Source organism: Macaca thibetana, chromosome X (assembly GCF_024542745.1).
Source record: "Macaca thibetana thibetana isolate TM-01 chromosome X, ASM2454274v1, whole genome shotgun sequence".
NCBI classification, from domain to species: Eukaryota; Metazoa; Chordata; class Mammalia; order Primates; family Cercopithecidae; genus Macaca; species Macaca thibetana.
The window spans coordinates 14,481,177-14,499,165 of NC_065598.1; the positions used below are offsets into that span (position 1 = coordinate 14,481,177).

The 17,989-nt window shown below is 36.1% G+C and overlaps 1 protein-coding gene across 2 annotated transcripts in view; it reads left to right on the forward strand.

Moving 5' to 3' along the window:
* The window catches only part of MOSPD2 (motile sperm domain containing 2), a 51,796-nt gene extending 34,119 nt beyond the window's left edge, over positions 1 to 17,677 (forward strand). Inside the window, exons 8-15 of one of the 2 annotated variants that reach the window (XM_050775151.1) lie at positions 4,554 to 4,678; positions 6,919 to 7,095; positions 7,923 to 8,035; positions 10,162 to 10,258; positions 11,158 to 11,254; positions 11,688 to 11,817; positions 14,168 to 14,270; positions 15,183 to 17,677. In XM_050775151.1, coding sequence (XP_050631108.1) covers positions 4,554 to 4,678; positions 6,919 to 7,095; positions 7,923 to 8,035; positions 10,162 to 10,258; positions 11,158 to 11,254; positions 11,688 to 11,817; positions 14,168 to 14,270; positions 15,183 to 15,320 — 980 coding nt within the window. In that variant the 3' untranslated portion in view covers positions 15,321 to 17,677. The remainder of the gene's footprint in view (positions 1 to 4,553; positions 4,679 to 6,918; positions 7,096 to 7,922; positions 8,036 to 10,161; positions 10,259 to 11,157; positions 11,255 to 11,687; positions 11,818 to 14,167; positions 14,271 to 15,182) is intronic. The other variant, XM_050775152.1, reaches the window with a different exon arrangement.
* The last annotated feature ends 312 nt before the right edge of the window (positions 17,678 to 17,989 follow it).

The window sequence follows — 17,989 nt, forward strand, 5'->3', positions numbered from 1 at the left end:
AGTGGGCTCAACATATCAAAATCAACTAATGTAATCTACCATATTAATATAATGAAGGGGAAAATGATGTGATCATCTCAAGAGACACAGAAAAAGCATTTGACAAAATCTAGTACCCTCTCATGATAAAAGTACTCAACAAACTAGCAACATAAGGTGCAAAGAGTTGAAACAACTGCCAAGTTAAACCACAGTAGTCCACACAAGACCACCCCCATTTCTGACACAAACTGCAAGTTCAGGAGGTGCTGAAAATTACCCTTAGGTTTGATAATTCTAGTGAATGACTCTGAGAACTCACTGAAAACTATTATACTCACAATTATGGTTTATTACAGGGAAAGAATTTAGATTAAGGTCAACCACAGAAAGTAAGGTGTAGGGCAGAGTCCAGGGAAGTACCAAATGTAGAGCATGTTACTTCACTGGCATCAATATGTGGCAGTGTGCATGGAGTATGTCAACCTGGGAAGCTCACCCAAGCCTCAGTGTTCAGAGTTTTTATTGGAACTCCATTATGTAAGCATGATTGATTGCCCATGTGGTTGATCTTAGTCTTCAGTCTCCCCCAAGGTCTACTGATACCGTGTAACCCAAACCCCTACCCTGAATCACATTGTTGGTCTTTCTTCCATGGCCAGCTCCTACCCTAAGTCATATTGTTCCATTGTCACTCAAGGCCCCCAGACGAAGACAATCCTATCAGGCATGAAGATTACCTCTCAGAAGCTGAGGGCAAAGGCCAGACCTCTCTTTGGGTAAGGCTAATCCTTCACAGAAAAGAACTTCCTCTGCCTGTCTATAAAGGGCATATATGAAAAACCTGAATCTATGAAAACCCACAGCTAACATCTTACTTAGCAGGGAAAGAATGGATGCTTTCCCCCTAAGATCAGGAACAAGACAACGCTGTCTGCTCTTACCACTTCTATTAATAAAAGAAGTTCAAGACAAGGACACTGAAAATTACAAAACACCATTTTAGTAAATTCAAGACCTACATAAATAAAAAGACTTCTTGTTCATGGATTGGAAGACAATACAGTCTCTCTAAAGTATCCATGGGAGACTGGTTTCAGAACCCTTCCCCCGCCACCACCACAGACTCCAAAATCCTTGGATGCTCAAGTCCCTCATATATAATGGTATAGTATTTGCATGTAACTGACACACATCTTCCTGTATACCTTTTTCCTTTTTTTTTTAATGAGTCTCATTCTGTCACCTAGGCTGGAGTGCATTAGCACAATCTCAGCTCACTACATCCTCTGCCTCCCAGGTTCAAACGATTCTCCTGCCTCAGCCTCCCAAGTAGCTGGGACTACAGGCACCTACCACCGCACCTGGCTAATTTTTATAGTTTTATAGACACAGGGTTTCACCATATTGGCCTGGCTGGTCTAGTCTTGAACTCCTGACCTCAAGTGATCTGCCTGCCCCAGCCTCCCAAAGTGCTGGGATTACAGGCATAAGCCATCACACCTGGCTCCTCCCATATACTTTAAATCATCTTTAGATTATTTATACTCCCTAACACAGTGTGAGTGCTATATAGTTGTTCTACTTTATTGTTTCTCATTTATATTTTTGTCATATTGGTTTTATTTATTTTTTAATATTTTCAATTGTGGTTGGTCAATCAAAAATCCATGGATGTGAAATCTGTGGATATGGAGGGCCGACTGTATTGGTAAGAGGTCAACACTTCCCAAATTGATCTACTGATTCAGTGCAGTCCCTATCAAAAGCCCAGCTGCCTTTTTTTGCAGAAATGGATATGTTTGTCCTAAAATTCATATGAAAATGCAAGAAACCCAGAGTATAGTCAAATCTTGAAATAGAAACACAAAGTTGGAGGATTTAACACTTCCTGATTTCAAAATTTACTACAAAGCTACAACAATCAAGACATTGGCCGTATATGGGCATAAGGATAAACATATAGATCAGTGAAATCGAATTGAGGGTCCAGGTATAAACCCTAGTGTTTATTATGGTCAGTTGATTTTTTTTTTACAATGGTGCCAAGACAATTCAGTAGAGAAATAAGACTTTTTAAATAAAAGGTGCTAGGACAACTGGGTATGCACATTCAAAGGAATAAAGTTGGACCCTACCTCACATCATATATAAAAATTAACTCAAAATAGATCAGAAACCTAAATGTAAGAGCTAAGTCTCTTAGAAGAAAACATAGGATTAAATCCTTGTGCTTAGATTGGGCAATGGTTTCTTAGATATGACAACAAAAGCACAAGCAACAAAAGAAACAGATAACATTGGACTGCATGAAAATGGAAAACTTGTGCCTTCAAGGACACTATCAAGTAGGTGAAAAGACAATTCTCAGAATGGAAGAAATCATTTACAAACCATACATTTGATAAGGGACTTGTTCTAGAATATATAAAGAACTCTTAGAATGCAACGTTAAAAAGACAAGTGGCCAGGCATGGTGACTCACACCTGTAATCCTAGCACTTTGGGAGGCTGAGGTGGGCAGATCACCTGAAGTCAGGAGTTCGAGACCAGCCTGCCTAACATGGTAAAACCCCGTCTCTACTAAAAATACAAAATTAGCCGAGCATGGTGGCGCAAGCCTGTAATCCCAGCTACTCAGAAAGCTGAGGCAGGAGAATTGCTTGAACCCGGGAGGCAGAGGTTGCAGTGAGCCAAGATTGCACCATTGCACTCCAACCTGGGCAACAAGAGTGAAACTCTCTCTGAAAGAAAAAAAAAAGACAACCCAATTAAAAAATGAGTGAAAGATTTAAATAGATGTTTTTCTAAAGAAGATAAACAAATGGGCAATAAGCACATAAAGAGATGCTGAGCATCAGTAGTCATTAGAGAAATGCAAGTCAAAACCAAGTGAGGTATGATTTCACACCCACTAGGGTGGCTAGAATCAAAAAGACACAATAACAGGTATTGGCAAGGATGTGGAGAAATTGGAAGCCTCGTACACTGCTGCTGAGAATGTTAAGATGGTCCAGCCACATCAGAAAACAGTTTGGTAGCTAAACATAGAATTACCATATGACCCAGAATTCTACTCCTTAGTATATGCCCAAGAGAAGTGACAACATATGTCTACAGAAAAACTTGTACACAAATGTTCATGGCAGCATTATTCATAATAACAAAAAGTAGAAACAGCCTAAATATTCATCAGTTGCTGAATGGATAAGCAAATATTGCATATCTATAAAATGGACAATTATTCAGTCATAAGAAGGAATTAAGTACTGATACATGCTACATTATGAATGAACCTTGAAAACATGCCAAGTGAACAAAGCCAGTAGAAAAAGCCACGTTGTATGGTTTCATTTATGTAAAATGTCCAAAATAAGCAAATCCATGAAGACAGAAAATAGATTGGTAGTTCCTAAGGACTTGGAGAAGGAGGCATAAAGAGACATTGCTATATGAAGGTTCTTTTTGGTGTGATGAAAATGTTCTAGATTAGATTGTGGTGGTGGTTGCACAATTCTGTGAATATACTAAAAACCATTGACTTATATATAAAAGGGGGATTTTATGACATGTAAATTATATCAGTAAAGTCATGAAAAATCAGATTTATCAAATTAATTAAAGTAGCATAGTTTCAAATATGTCAACTCACATTTTAAATTGAAATTAATGAAAATTTAAATGTTATGTAAAAAAACTTATAGTTAGCTAAAATAAAAAGATACTTCTCTAATGTTTATCATGCTATTCTTATTTTCTGTTGTTTTTAATTGACAGTTTTGCAAATTTAATGCAGTATTTCTATTGTAATTTCTTAAAAATGTACTTAGATTGTCACAGTGAAAATTAGGTTTAAAAATTAAGCATAAATAAGAAATTACATGACAGAACAAGATTATAATTACCAAACAGCTGTGTTTGACAACAGAACAGTGCAGTTCGTGCCACTGCACTCCAGCCTGGGTGACAGAGTGAGACTCTGTCTCAAAAAAATTTTTTAAACCAGTTTATTTTTGAGATTCTGTAAGTTCCCCACAATTATATAAACTGAAAGCCTGGGAGAGAGGCAGAGAAGTGTAGGGTTAGGAAGGAAGTCTGGATCCAGCTCACACTCATAATAAGAAGGGCTGTTTCTTTCTTTCTCTTCTGACTCGCTGTTTGAGAAGGTTTTTCAGATAGAGAGTTTATGAGAACCATAAGGTAAATGACTCTTTCCATACTATTGTGCAGTTATTTCCTGAATCATATTGCTGTTTGATTCAGTGTCTGGAAATCTAAATAGTTGGGATCATTGATGGATTTGTTCAGAGGCCAAAACCCTGATAAGCTTATTAATGAATATCAGGGTAGCTTAATCTTCCTGAATCTTCATAGAACATTTGAAACCCATAAGGGAGAGCCACAATGTAAACGCCTACAGAAATTAGAGAATGTTAATTAAGTACATCACGTAAAAATAAATATTAACAGATTATAGCCCAAACTGATTTCAGAAGACCTGGGTTAGCATTTATGGTAAATTAATTGAGAATGGAATGAAGATAATTTTAATGAAGTGACTGGTTTTTCTTCAGCTGCTTTCAAAATTGTGAAAACCTGGCTTGGTCCAGAAGCAGTGAGCTTGTTGAAGTTTACAAGCAAAAATGAAGTTCAGGACTATGTCAGTGTAGAATACCTGCCTCCCCACATGGGTGGAACTGTAAGTATAATATTTGAAACTTGTTTATAAAACTATACTGGATAATGACACATTAGGCTGTATACTTTCCTCAAGGAAAAAAGAAAAGTAGTATCATAATATACAAAGAAGTATCACAGATACCCTCAAAATAGCAAGTAGTGTTACACACATTTTTAAAGTTTTAAAGTTGTTGATTTTTTATTTTTTAATAGGTAATATATTTATGTGGTTCTAAACTGAAGAATATTCAGAAGAATAATGAGAAATAAGTCTTCAGTAAAAATATCTCCTCCTACTTCTATTTCCAATCACCATATTCCCTCCCCAGCTGAATTTCTTATATTAATTTGCAGGGATATGTATTACCTATATAAACAAGTATAGTATATAATTCTTCCTCCCTCTCATCTCTTCTAAACAGTTAGTGCATTTATGTGCTACTGTGCATCCTGCTTTTCTCTTCACAGCATGTCTTATACCAAATCAGTATGTAGCAGGCGCTCATACTCGTTTATGGCTACATGGCATTCTACTATCTAGACATAAGTTAGTGAATTTCCTCTTGATGTGTCTTCAGTGTGCTTCCAATTGTTTGCTGTTCAACAGTCTTTTTAGTTAAAAAGATACTGTTAAGCATATACTGTCAAGATTTTTTTGAGCTGATTTTTACTACTCATAAAAAAACTGTACAACTTATGGACTTGGTACGCTTTGGGTTAACTTGATAATATTTCACTTATTTGATTTTTTGCAATCTTTTTTTTATACTGCCTGCCTGGCAAAATTGTGTTCAATCAGAACTAGCAAGAGGAATAGTTTTGATATGTCCTTCTGTTGATTGTCTTTGATTAGAAAAGACCTGAACCAGTATTTTTAATTTGAAGTCTGCTTCTTTCTTATTCTAAGGCTTTATTTCACATTTTCACCTAGAAAAACCAAATACACTTCATTTCAGGTGCTATGCTTGATTTAAAATGTGATTTTGTTTATTTTTAATAACTTGCTCATAAAATTGTTGTATCTTAAATAATTATAATTAATATAATTCATAACATTTTAAATTATATTAATTTTATGTATAGAAAAGGTTATTTTATTTTCCCTCTCTGTTCTTAGTGATATATTTCTTCAGAATTACAGTCAAAATTATAGCAGGACTATTTTTTAACATTAATTTTTAAGTTTTTTTTTTCAAAAAGTAATACATATACATGATTTTTTAATAAAGTAAACACAGTACCAGAGATTGAAAAGTGTAACAGTACCATGAAAACTACATCTCCCTTCCCAGGTCCTTGCCCACCGCCACTCCCTAGAGGCAGTCACCATTAAGTTTTCTATCCCTCTGGAGTTATCTATTACAGTTTTTTACACAAATGGTCACATACCATATATATTGTCCAGTTGTGCTTTTTTCACATCTTTTATTTTGCAGGTTATACCATATTGATTCACAGAGGTCTATCTCATTTTTAAACCATTCCAAAATATTCCATTGTGTGGATGGATATAACATAATTTATTTAATCACTCCTCTTTTAAAGGACTGCAGTGATCATTGTATTCTAATTTTTTGCCATTACTAGTTTTGCTGCAGTGAATATCCTTGTAATAACACTTGATGTATGGGTGCAGCAAGAATGCATACAGAATAAACTCCTAGAAAAAAAATCAGTGGGTATAGTTTTTAATTTTGATAGCTGTTGCCACATTTCCTCTAAAGAGATTGTGCCTGTTTACCAATAATGTATGAGAGTTCTTGAACCACCTCCTTGCCAGCATCGCATATTCTTATTTTTGTAATCATTGCCAGTCTCAGGTAAAAAATATTTCATTGTCATTTTAATTTGCATTTCTTTAATTATAAGTGACGTTGAAAACTTCTTTATGATTCAAAAGAGTTTTCATTCTTTTTCAGTGTATTCTATATCCCTCTTTTGTATTGTTACAGAACTTATATGGTTCTTAAGAACACACACACACACAACATATACATTTAAAGCTTTTATCCATCTGAAATTCTTTTTGGTGTAGAGAACAAGCTAGAGATCTAAGGTGATTCTGTATAGATGGCTAGCCAGTTGTCCCACACCACTTATTGCTGCTTTTCTTTCTGGTTTGAAATACTTCCTTTATTTTAAATTTCGTGATCTAATTAAGTCTATTTTCTTGGCCAAAGTAATGAACTGTAAATCTACTAAGAGAATTATTTCTCCACCCACCATTTAGTAGGCTCATGTGAAATTATTTTCTTTTAGGATCCTTTCAAGTATAGCTATCCACCACTAGTAGATGATGACTTCCAGACCCCATTGTGTGAGAATGGGCCTATTACCAGTGAGGATGAAACTTCAAGTAAAGAGGACATAGAAAGTGATGGCAAAGAAACATTGGAAACAATTTCTAACGAAGAACAAACACCTCTTGTTAAAAAGGTAACTTTATAAATAAAATGAAACTGAATCACAAGTTACGGTCTATCCCCAATTCTGCCACTAGCCAGCTATGTGATTTTGGGTAATTCGCTTAACCTGCTACCCTTCCACATTTTTTGTGTGTAAAAAGAAAGAGAAAGGATGGGATTAGCTAACCAGAAGCACCACTTTAGTGTATTTAAGGCTGATTCCAGGCCAGGGCCTGTGTCTTATACCTATAATCCCAAGCACTTTCTGAGGCTAAGGTGGAAGGATCGCCTGAGCACGGGAGTTTGAGACCAGCCCGAGCAACATAGGGAGGCCCTGTCTCTACAAAAAATAAAAAATTATCCAGATGTGATAGTGCACACCTGTCATTCCCAGCTACTCTGGAGGCTAAGTTGGGAAGATCGCTTGAGCCCAGGAGGTCGAGGCTGTAGTGAGCCATGATTGTGCCACTGCACTCTGACCTGGGTGACAGAGTGAGACTTTGTCTCAAAATAAAATAAAGGCTGATTCCATGCTTTTGTATAAAGACTAGCAAAACACATCTAGAAGTAATTGTTTTATCTGAATTTTTTTTATTTGTCTAAAAGTAATGAATTTACAACTTTGATTTAGTTCCTTTCTCTAATTTTTAAAAGAGCACTTAGTAGTTGTCACTCTTTTTACAGGTAATCAGGAACTTGATAGATGGATAAATACAATGTTATATTTTAGAAAAATTTAAAGACTCTTAAGGGAAGGGCCATGTTGTGTTTTCTACAGTAACCTATGTAGGCACTAAAATAGATGTTAATGGTCATGTTAATATATGCTAAATAGTTATCCTTTTTTTTTGTCTTTAGAGTAACCCAACCGAATCTACTTCCAAAGCAGAAGAAAATGAAAAAGTTGATTCAAAAATGAAAGCTTTCAAGAAACCATTGAGTGTGTTTAAAGGCCCCTTACTACACATCAGGTAATCGCCAAATATTTTATTAGCTATAATTTTATAACGTATCTTGATCACCTTGAGGGAGCCACAAAATTAAGAAAACTTCTCTTTGGTTTTTGAAACTGTAGAAATATAAAACCAAGAGTTATCTGAAAATTACCTTGGTTTCCAGACATAGTGGATATTTTTAGCTACCTTTCTTTTACTATGTCGAGTGTCTTTAAAGGGCTCTCATCACATATCAGATAACAAAAGTAAATATTTATATATTAGTCAATCTGAATGGCAGTAGTTTCCTCACATTACTGATACTATTAGACTTGCCCAAGTTCGGGAATGCCAGAAATGACACGAAGGATTTGTTGATTTTACTTTCCAAAAGCCAAAGATGAACTAGAAAAATAGGTTTGTGACTGAAGCCAAACTTCAGGACATCTCTGTTTTTCTGCTAGGTTATTTGATTCAAAAGATTCCAGGTTTCTTTCAGCATTGTATAAAGTGTATAAAGACCTTTTTCTCACTGATGTTTTTGGTTGGTAAATATATTTTGCCTTACGTTAAATTGCTACACCAACTTTATGATCTCATGTAGCATTTTCTGTCCCTTTACTTGAAACCTTTCTATATAGCTGCTTTATGTGTGTCTCGTGTGAACAATACAGCCAGACTTCTAAAAAATCTAATCTGACATTCTCTAATTGATAATATTAGTTTGTTTACATATATTTTGATTACTGTTATATTTGGATTTATCTCCGCCATCTGTGTGTATGAAAGCCAACAAACAAGAGAGACAGATGCACATGCATTTTCTATTTTTCATGGTTTTTCTTTCCCATTTTCTCCCTTCGTAGTTTATCTTTTCTGTTCGTTTACTTGTTCCCTTTTTTCTCCCTACTTATTTGGAAGTTACACATTCTGTTTTCACTGGAAGCCTGTCACATCATAGGTCCTTGCCTGTAATTGTAGAGGTATGACAGGAAAAGCAGGCTAGGGAGAAAGCCAGACAGCTTCTCAACTGCATATCAGGCTCTGCTCCTCCCTTCCTCCGCCCCCGGTGAAGTCCCACAGCTGCTCCTACACGTACACAAGGACCTAACCAACCTCTGTCTTCCTGGAGCTGCTCACAGTTTTGTGCTGGTTACTAAGAACAATGAGATCCATAACCTTGTGTTTTTCTATGACTTACTTAAGATTGGGTTCTAAAAGGAAGCCAGCAACCATGTAAATTTACCACCTTGTCCAAAACTAGGCAAAGCCCTCCTGGGAGAGCTCATTCTTAAAAACATGTGTTAGTTAGATTAAAAAACACCCCCAAGGTACAGACATTCCTGATATAAAATTAACCTATTTAAAGATGTATCTCAAAATCAAGGGCTCGCTGAAAATCCACTTTAAATTATTCACCTTTTTATATAAAACAAAAACACTATTCTTCCCATCGTTTTGAGCCACCTGATACAATTTGGATAGTGTAATTAAACTACACAAACTTTGCTTGAATTGTTTTAAAAATTTTTTAGGTCATAGGCATTACAATGGAAAGTAATAGTAAAATTTAAATTTTGAAGCTCACTGATTTTACTGTTTAATAAGTTCTTCCTACAGCTCCCATCCCAAATTTACTTTTATGTCTATTTCTCTCCTTCCCTATTACTTAGAAAAGCTGCTATATAGTAAGAAATTATTCTGTTAAATACATTCCTAATCATCTTTCTTTTTAAGTTATGCTCTTTCCTGTTGGTGTATAGAAATATGCCTTATTCTAATTATTTGTAATTAGGTAAAGTTGAAGCAGCAATATCTTCTTTGCTTTATTATCTATAACCTTCCAAATAGTTTAAATCAGTGCACCTTAAGATAGTGCTGATTATAGGATTAATCAGAGCCTTCGTCATTCTCTCTTCTGTTCTTCCTGGTTTGCTTTTGATCTGGGGGAAAACCATAGGACTTTTTAAATAATGTGCATTGAATCAGTAAGATTAAAATACAAAATTGTATTGGGTAATTGTTTTGTAAGTCTTTTTTGGTGAAATGCCTTTATACAAATGAGCCTAAAATATTAACTAAATATTTTTTCTTCAGGCTAATGATTAGATTGTCATTTGTTCTGATTATTACAAATGTTGTATGTTTTTTTCACTCCCTAGCCCAGCAGAAGAACTGTATTTTGGAAATACAGAATCCGGAGAGAAGAAAACTTTAATGGTGTTGACAAATGTAACTAAAAATATAGTGGCATTTAAGGTAAATATCTCAAAGATACAATAAATTATGTTTGAGAATTTGACATGGAAAGTGATTTTAGACATGTTCTAATTGGAAGATTGAAAAATTTGAACTTGTACAGTGTTTTAATTTATGACAATTTTTAGGTATGTAGTACTCCCTTCTGGTTCTAACCAAGTGGCATAGCTTATCAAAAACTGTTCCCTGAGCTCTGTATCTGAATTTTTATGTGCAGTAATAGGTTAATGTCTAAGTTAATACAAGGGTTTAATGTTTGTTGTAAATAACAACCCAAGAAAAATTACTCTTTACTATGTGAATAATTTAATTTATAATAACAGTGAAACATAAAACTATAAAATTGATAGTGCACTTTCCCCAAGTGTGGTATATTCTGGAGTGTAGTTTATATCGGATATTAACCTGATACTGAGCATTAAGTGTAAGAAGACTGAGTCCGTGTCTACCCCATATTGTAGGTTTTCCTGCCTTAAATCTTCTGTTTAATTTAGACGTAACCACCAGGATGTTCCTGATGTGCTTTGATTATCTACTGTTTTTTAATTTCTGAACACCATTGTATTAATTACATGCAATCTAATGTGCATTGTTTTTGTGAATTTATGTCATTAAATTCAGGCAATTAACAGGATAAATATTTAACAGATGGATTGTTTTATTTAAGAGGGAGTCTGAATGACAATTTGACTTACAAGTATCTTTTTAGATAGGTCGAGATGCTTTCTTCCTGTTAGTGGGGAAAAAATCTATTCTATGCATAACCATCACTGTTACTTTGTAAACTCTTTGTTATTGATTATTCACTGCTAATTTTTTTTTAAAAAAGTCATTCTTAAGCCATTTCCCCCCCCAAAAAAGCACAAAGGATGTTATGTGACTATTGTGTTTATAAACAGGTGAGAACAACAGCTCCAGAAAAATACAGAGTCAAGCCAAGCAATAGCAGCTGTGACCCAGGCGCATCAGTGGATATAGTTGTGTCTCCCCATGGGGGTGAGTTGTCACTTAGTAGCCACAGCAGGTGTTTAGTGTGGCTGGGGGGAAGGGGACCTGGAGCTGGGCTCTGAGTCAGCAGAGATGTCTGGCTAGAATCTAGAAATTAGCGGAGTATCACGAGTCACCTCACCTCACTGTAGACATCGGTTTTCCCACATGTGAAATGGGATGGTCAAAGAGGTCTCTAAAGCCCTTTCCAGCATTAAAATGTAATTGTTTCTAACAAGTAAAATTGTTTAAACTGACACCAATTGAAATTGAATTTCAAAGGAGAAATTCCTCACTTTTAGAACTTTTTCCTTTTTAAAGATATTTCCATTTTCTTCTTTTTCCTTAATGTTAAGTTCCAGAATAATGCTTTAAACCACATGCATATGCAACCCCTTTGAAGGTTCCTGTTTATATGCTGAATTACCCTTTTGGAATGCAGGTTTAACGGTCTCTGCCCAAGACCGTTTTCTGATAATGGCTGCAGAAATGGAACAGTCATCTGGCACAGGCCCAGCAGAATTAACTCAGTTTTGGAAAGAAGTTCCCAGAAACAAAGTGATGGAACATAGGTAAGCTTTTTCCTCACATTCTTCTCAAATGTAGTGGGAAGAATCAGAAAGAGAAAAGTGCCTCCTTGGACCAGGTGGCCTCCCTTTCTTCTTACATCTGCTGGGTGCCCTGCAAGGCTCTGGGGATGCCCAGATGAAAGAGACCTGGTGTTGCTCAAGGAGGTCACTAGTAGCAGAAACTCACTTGCAGGTCAGTGCAAGAGTCTGGATCTGTCCAGATCACAAACACAGATTGTCTCAGCAGTTCTCCCTGTAGGAACGCTCACCTTACATACTAGAATGTTTTTACAGCATTGTTTGTAATAGTGAAAAACTGGAAAGAAAGAATCTAAATGGTAACCAGTAAAGCAATAGTGAGATACGTTTGAGTATATCCACACTAAAGCGTGCTGCAACCACTCAAAAAGGTACAGCAAGTCTATTTGTTCTGACATGGAAAAATATCTGTAATATATTTTAGAAAACAAATCTAGTGAGAAAAATTGGTTATGGACATTATCCTACTTAAGAGGGGGGAAAACTTGTGTATATAGATATATATGTGTATGTGCATGTATATAGATATATCAGGTTGTGACAAATTTCTTGAAAAGATGCATAGAAAAGGAGAAAAGACTGTATTGTAGTTTTATTTTGCTTTTTTTTTTATTGGAATTGTGGTTTATTGGAGTGTTCTCATTTTTCCCCCCAGGGGACATCTGTCAATGTCTGGAGACACTTTTGGTTATCACAACTGGGTGATGGGGTACAATGGGCATCTAATGGGGGCAGCATAGGGATGCTGCTAAACCACTAGCAGTACACAGGACAGTCCCATCCCCCAAAAATGATCTGGCTCCAAATGTCCATAGTGCCAAGGTTGAGAAATCTTGCTTTATAGGGTAGTTAAGGATGGCCATTCCAATGACATTAGAGTAGGCCCTGAAGCAAGCCACATAGATAACTGGACAGAGACCTTTCCAGACAGAACAACAAATGCAAAAGGAGTGTGCTTGGCCTTTGGGAGGAACAACAAGGAAGTCACTGTCTCATGACTCCAGTAAGGGAGGAGCATGGTGAGAGATGGGGACAGAGGTAGTAGGATATCAGATCGTCCCTATGGTGAGGACTTCTGAGTGAGAGGAAAAACTATTAGGCGGTGCTAAGCAGAGCCATGAGGTGATACGGGCTTATTTTTTTTTTAAAGGATTCTTCTGGGTACTGCGTAGAAACTAGACGGTGGGCAGTGATACCAAGTTCACACTAAAATGGAATTTGCTGTATGCCAGCACTGTTCTAGATGCTTTCGACATACTGATTCATTCAGTCATGAAGACAGCCCTGTGAGGGAGGAAGGCATTTTTCCTACTTTATAGAGGAGAAGCTGGGAAACCTGATAATGGCTATGGTTGAATGAAATCTTCAGGGCTGGGCACAGTGGCTCACACCTGTAATCCCAACACTTTGAGAGGCTGAGGTGGGAGGATTGCTTGTGCCCAGGAGTCTAAGACCAGCCTGGGCAACATAGGGAAACCTCCTCTCTACAAAAACTCAAAAGCTTAGCTGAGAGATCATGAAAATAGATTATGAACAGTGAAATTCCTGAGAAGGCTGAAAGTGTGTGGGGGACCAAAGCAGGGGAGATTAGCCTTGGTCCAGAGGAGGGAGAAGCAAATGGAGGTCAGCAGCCTGCCTTGTTTTTACATGTAATATTTAAATTTTCAAATTCTATTACAGGAGGGCCTACTTTCTGTTTTTATCAAGAGTTTTTCTTTTGTTCAAAGACATGGTTATGGGAATGTTTTGAAAGGGTAAGAAACACTGGTATAAAAGGTGTTGTAGATTAATTTGAAGTTCTTATGAAACAGTCTCTCAAAATGAAGGGTTATTTTTGGTTTTGTTATGTTCGAGTTGCTTTGTTTTCTTTGTTTTTTGCTGTACCAATTACTGATGGTTTGCTTTTCTATAACTGTGAGAGGAGATCACTGTTCTGCAGAAAGTGGGAGGGAGGCTTGGTGGTGGGGTACTGAAGCTCAAGGAAAGTACCTTTCTCCTATCTAGAAAGGGTGATTTCCTTCAAATCATAAGATATTTTGATGAATTCTACTGAATACCATATAAAAACTTTCATTTGAATTTTACTGAATGGTATCTGCCATATGTTGTGTTCCTTATACGTACATTAATTAACGAAGCTGGAAGATACATATACACAGAGCAGCTGTCTTAGGTGAACCTGGGGAAGAGGAATGAGGGTTTTCACCTCTGTTACATAGTCTTCTGTGTTTAGCTGTTTTCATTTTATATTTTACTTTTATAAGAAAATTCATTAACATTTTTAAGAAGTTATGTTTTCTTTGGATTTTCATAGGTTAAGATGCCATACTGTTGAAAGCAGTAAACCAAACACTCTTACGTTAAAAGACAGTGCTTTCAACATGTCAGATAAAACCAGTGAAGATATATGTCTACAGGTAAGTATACTTTCTTCCTACCCAAACAAAGTTATTAATGCTGATCAACATTAGAAATCCCTTTTTTTCTCACGGACATAAGGAAAAACCTTTGGCATAGACACAACAGAAATACTGTCTTCTTTGTGAAGAGATGCCAAATCAGAAATGGTAGGCAGGCCAGGTGCAGTGCTGCCTGTAATCCCAGCACTTTGGGAGGCCAAGGCAGGAGGATCACTTGAGCCCAGGAGTTTGAGGCCAGTCTGGGCAATATAGCGAGACCCTGTCTCTACAAAAAAACTGAAAATTAACCAGGTGTGGTGGCACACATCTATAGTCCCAGCTACTAGGGAGTCTGAGGCAGGAGGATTGCTTGAGCCTGGGAGGTCAAGGCTGCAGTGAGCCGTGATCATGCCACTGCCCTCCAGTCTGGGCAACAGAACAAGACCGTTTCTCAATAAAAAAAAAAAAAAGAAAAGAAATGGTGTAAGAAATGAGTTATTTTTGGAGATCTACTAACCATTTGAAAGCTTTGGCCATTTTTAGCAAAGCACAAGGTGCTTTGGGGAGTATCAAATAATTCAGTCTTGCAGAAAAAAAAGTACCAAGTAGTGCATTTAAATTTGAAAGAGACAGAGGGGCTCTCCGAGTAGCTGAAGGCTACTTAAGGGTTTCTGTACCTCCAGGAACTGACTGCTCTGCTCCTGTCTCAGCTAGAAATGTAGACCTCTCAAAATGAGAATAAGCATAGACATATCTGTCCACCAAACAAATCTAATGCCCTGTTGCACTTCCACCTCCTTCCACCAGCCTTACAGAGAGTAGTGGGCCCCATCCTTTCAGTGTTTGGATTTCTAGTATTCCTGTTTGTCGTGCCCATGATTAATGACTGTTTTATTGATATAAATCTTTCATCCCTTTTTCCCTCTTCAGCTCAGTCATTTACTAGAAAGCAATAGGAAGCTTGAAGACCAAGTTCAGCGTTGTATCTGGTTCCAGCAGCTGCTGCTTTCCTTAACAATGCTCTTGCTTGCTTTTGTCACCTCTTTCTTCTATTTATTGTACAGTTAAAGAAGTGGTGCCAAATAGGAACCACGGCTCCTTCGTCCATTAGTTGGAAAAAGTAACAGACCTAAAACTCTACCAAGCTACTAAAAACATTGCACATCTGTGCTTCCTAAAAGGAAATATGCAGCACTTAGAGGGGAACACATACATGTCTTGAAAATAAACTGCTAGAATAAAGAAATGCTGGAGAAATTGATTATAAGAGACTATAGCTATTTAGTAAAGTAAGTAAAAGCATATCCATTGTGTAAATTAATAGTTTAAATATAATTTATTTTTTCCTTTTGATCTGAATACTTTTAAAGCTTAAGTTTTATCGTGTAAATACATTAGCTAAACTGAAAAGTATAAGTAACATGCTTTGTTGCAGCCAAAAAATGTAATCTGCTTTTTTATGACAGAATTATTATAGCTGAGCTGACTTACTAGCTTTTCTATACTATGTATATAGAAGAACATGTATATTGAGAAAGAAAACATACTTATATAGAGGAATTTATGTAACCATGACTTTGTAATGTTGAGAATTCCTCCCAGGTGATGGTCAATATTCTTTTGGAATGTAAACCGATTTAATGCCAAACCACCTTAACCCTTGTTTCTCAGTGTTCCTTAACAGCCTGCCTTTTATTAATCTCAGACTTTTTTATGAACACTCTCATTTCAGTAGAATTTGGAAAACTAAGCGTGGTTGGAATTTCTTTGAATTCTGTTAGTAATGCCCAAAAGAAAAGTCTCAAGCAGTCCCTCTATCCAGTCATTTTTATGGAGTTTCATGTTGTCCACTATAGCTGGACACTGAACTTTTTGCCTAATTTATTAAAAAGGCCTGACCTTCTGTTGTCCCATCTTCACCCCCATTCCAGAGCAGAGGAGTCTCTGTGGACCATGAATTGCACTGTCTCCCTCCTCATTTCTAAATGAAAGGTGTTAGATATAAATGTTTTGAAAAGTTAGTTGTATGAGATGCTAAGCAGGATAATAAATTTAGATTTTAAAGTGTTCCTTGTTAAAGTCAGCCCATGACAAGGAAATTTACAAAATACTAGAGTATCTAGAAGGGTGAAAAGAAAAAAATAAAAAGAAACATAGATGCCCAGGTGTCAGCTCTCCATTTAAAAAATGAAAAATGTAACTCACGATGATCTCTGAAACCTTCAAACTAGGACCAATTGACTTACTTGATATTCTGCCTTTGATATGGTAGTACCCACCCGGTATTCCTAAAATCCTAACAAGATACACCTTGCAGTAGCAGAGGCGATGAAATTAGTTTGTTTTCTCATTAATATGGCCAGTTTGTTTGGGTCTATGTTGCTTCACATGTACATCTACTTTATTTGAAAGAAAAAACAGTCTGCCTGTAAAATGTTGAGTTTTGATTGAGCCATGTTTAGAGATTTTATTACTATTCTGAAGGGTAGTGTTGTTGGCTTTCATCTTCAAGAAGTTGATTCCAAAATTGAGTTATGAAGAATGATATAACAGAATTCCTTCAAAATTGGCCTAGAAAATAAAACCTTAAAAGGACACTGGTGTGCTACTTTGTCTTAATTTGGGCTTTTCTGTTTCAGTTTGCCACCTCCAGCTGTGAAACGGACTGCAGTCCACCCTAAGTACTGTGCACAGTATCTCCCTGTATGTGTGCACAGTGGCTTCCCCTTACATGGTAGATTTTTGGCCTTAATATAATCTAATCCCAAAGTAGTTGTATATGTTTTCTGTTCCTTGGCAAATAAATGAGGAAATAATTAGCCAAGATTGAAAATGTATTGTCCTAACGGTGTCCCTTTAATGTTTCATATGAAAAATTATGTTGACCCACTAAAATATCCTTGCTCAATGTCTGGTCAGTTGAATTTAATAACATATCCTGTTAATGTTTGTGTATCTATTAAATGTGACTAAGCAGGATTACTGAAAATTAACTATAAAATCAAAGGCATCTAAACGTTTGTACTTGTCTTGATTAATCATATATTTACACTTGATTTTATTCTGTCTTCATTTGTTTTTATTTAATCATAATTGCATGATTATTTTTGGTACTCTAATCAGTAATTTTATTTTTAATCATGTCATTACCTATTCATGACCAAATTACCAAGGAACCAACATTTAGATTTAGATACTTGTTTTCACTTAGGAATGGAAATTAATCGATTTTCCATGGAAGCACTAGTGAAATATCATTACCTTGATCTGCAAGTAGCCTGAAAATGCGATTGCTGGTAAACCTGGCCTCAAATTTCATACTACCATAACTGTTTTTATATATCGCCACTAATTTTGACTGGATTTAATAGCACTTTATTATACAACTACAAAAAAATATATTCCTAGAATTGTTGCCAGTGTAATTTCTCTAATGTTCTGGTGCTTTTCATATATTTTCAGTATTTTTATTACTATATGGGTATTTTCTTTGTATAAATTGATTAAAAGAACATGTTTTCTATTTTAATATGTTTTAGAAAAATAATTACATTTATGAAATAAATATCATCAGGAAAAAAAACCTCTGGTCTCTAATTGATAAAGCATCTTAAAGAAAATCAATATTCAACCTCACTCTGACCTTTTCAAGATCATAGTAATTTCTTTTGGATCTGCTTTGCATTTCTATAAGGACAGCACTGCAGGCCTCCAAAGATGCAGTTCAGTGTCAGGTT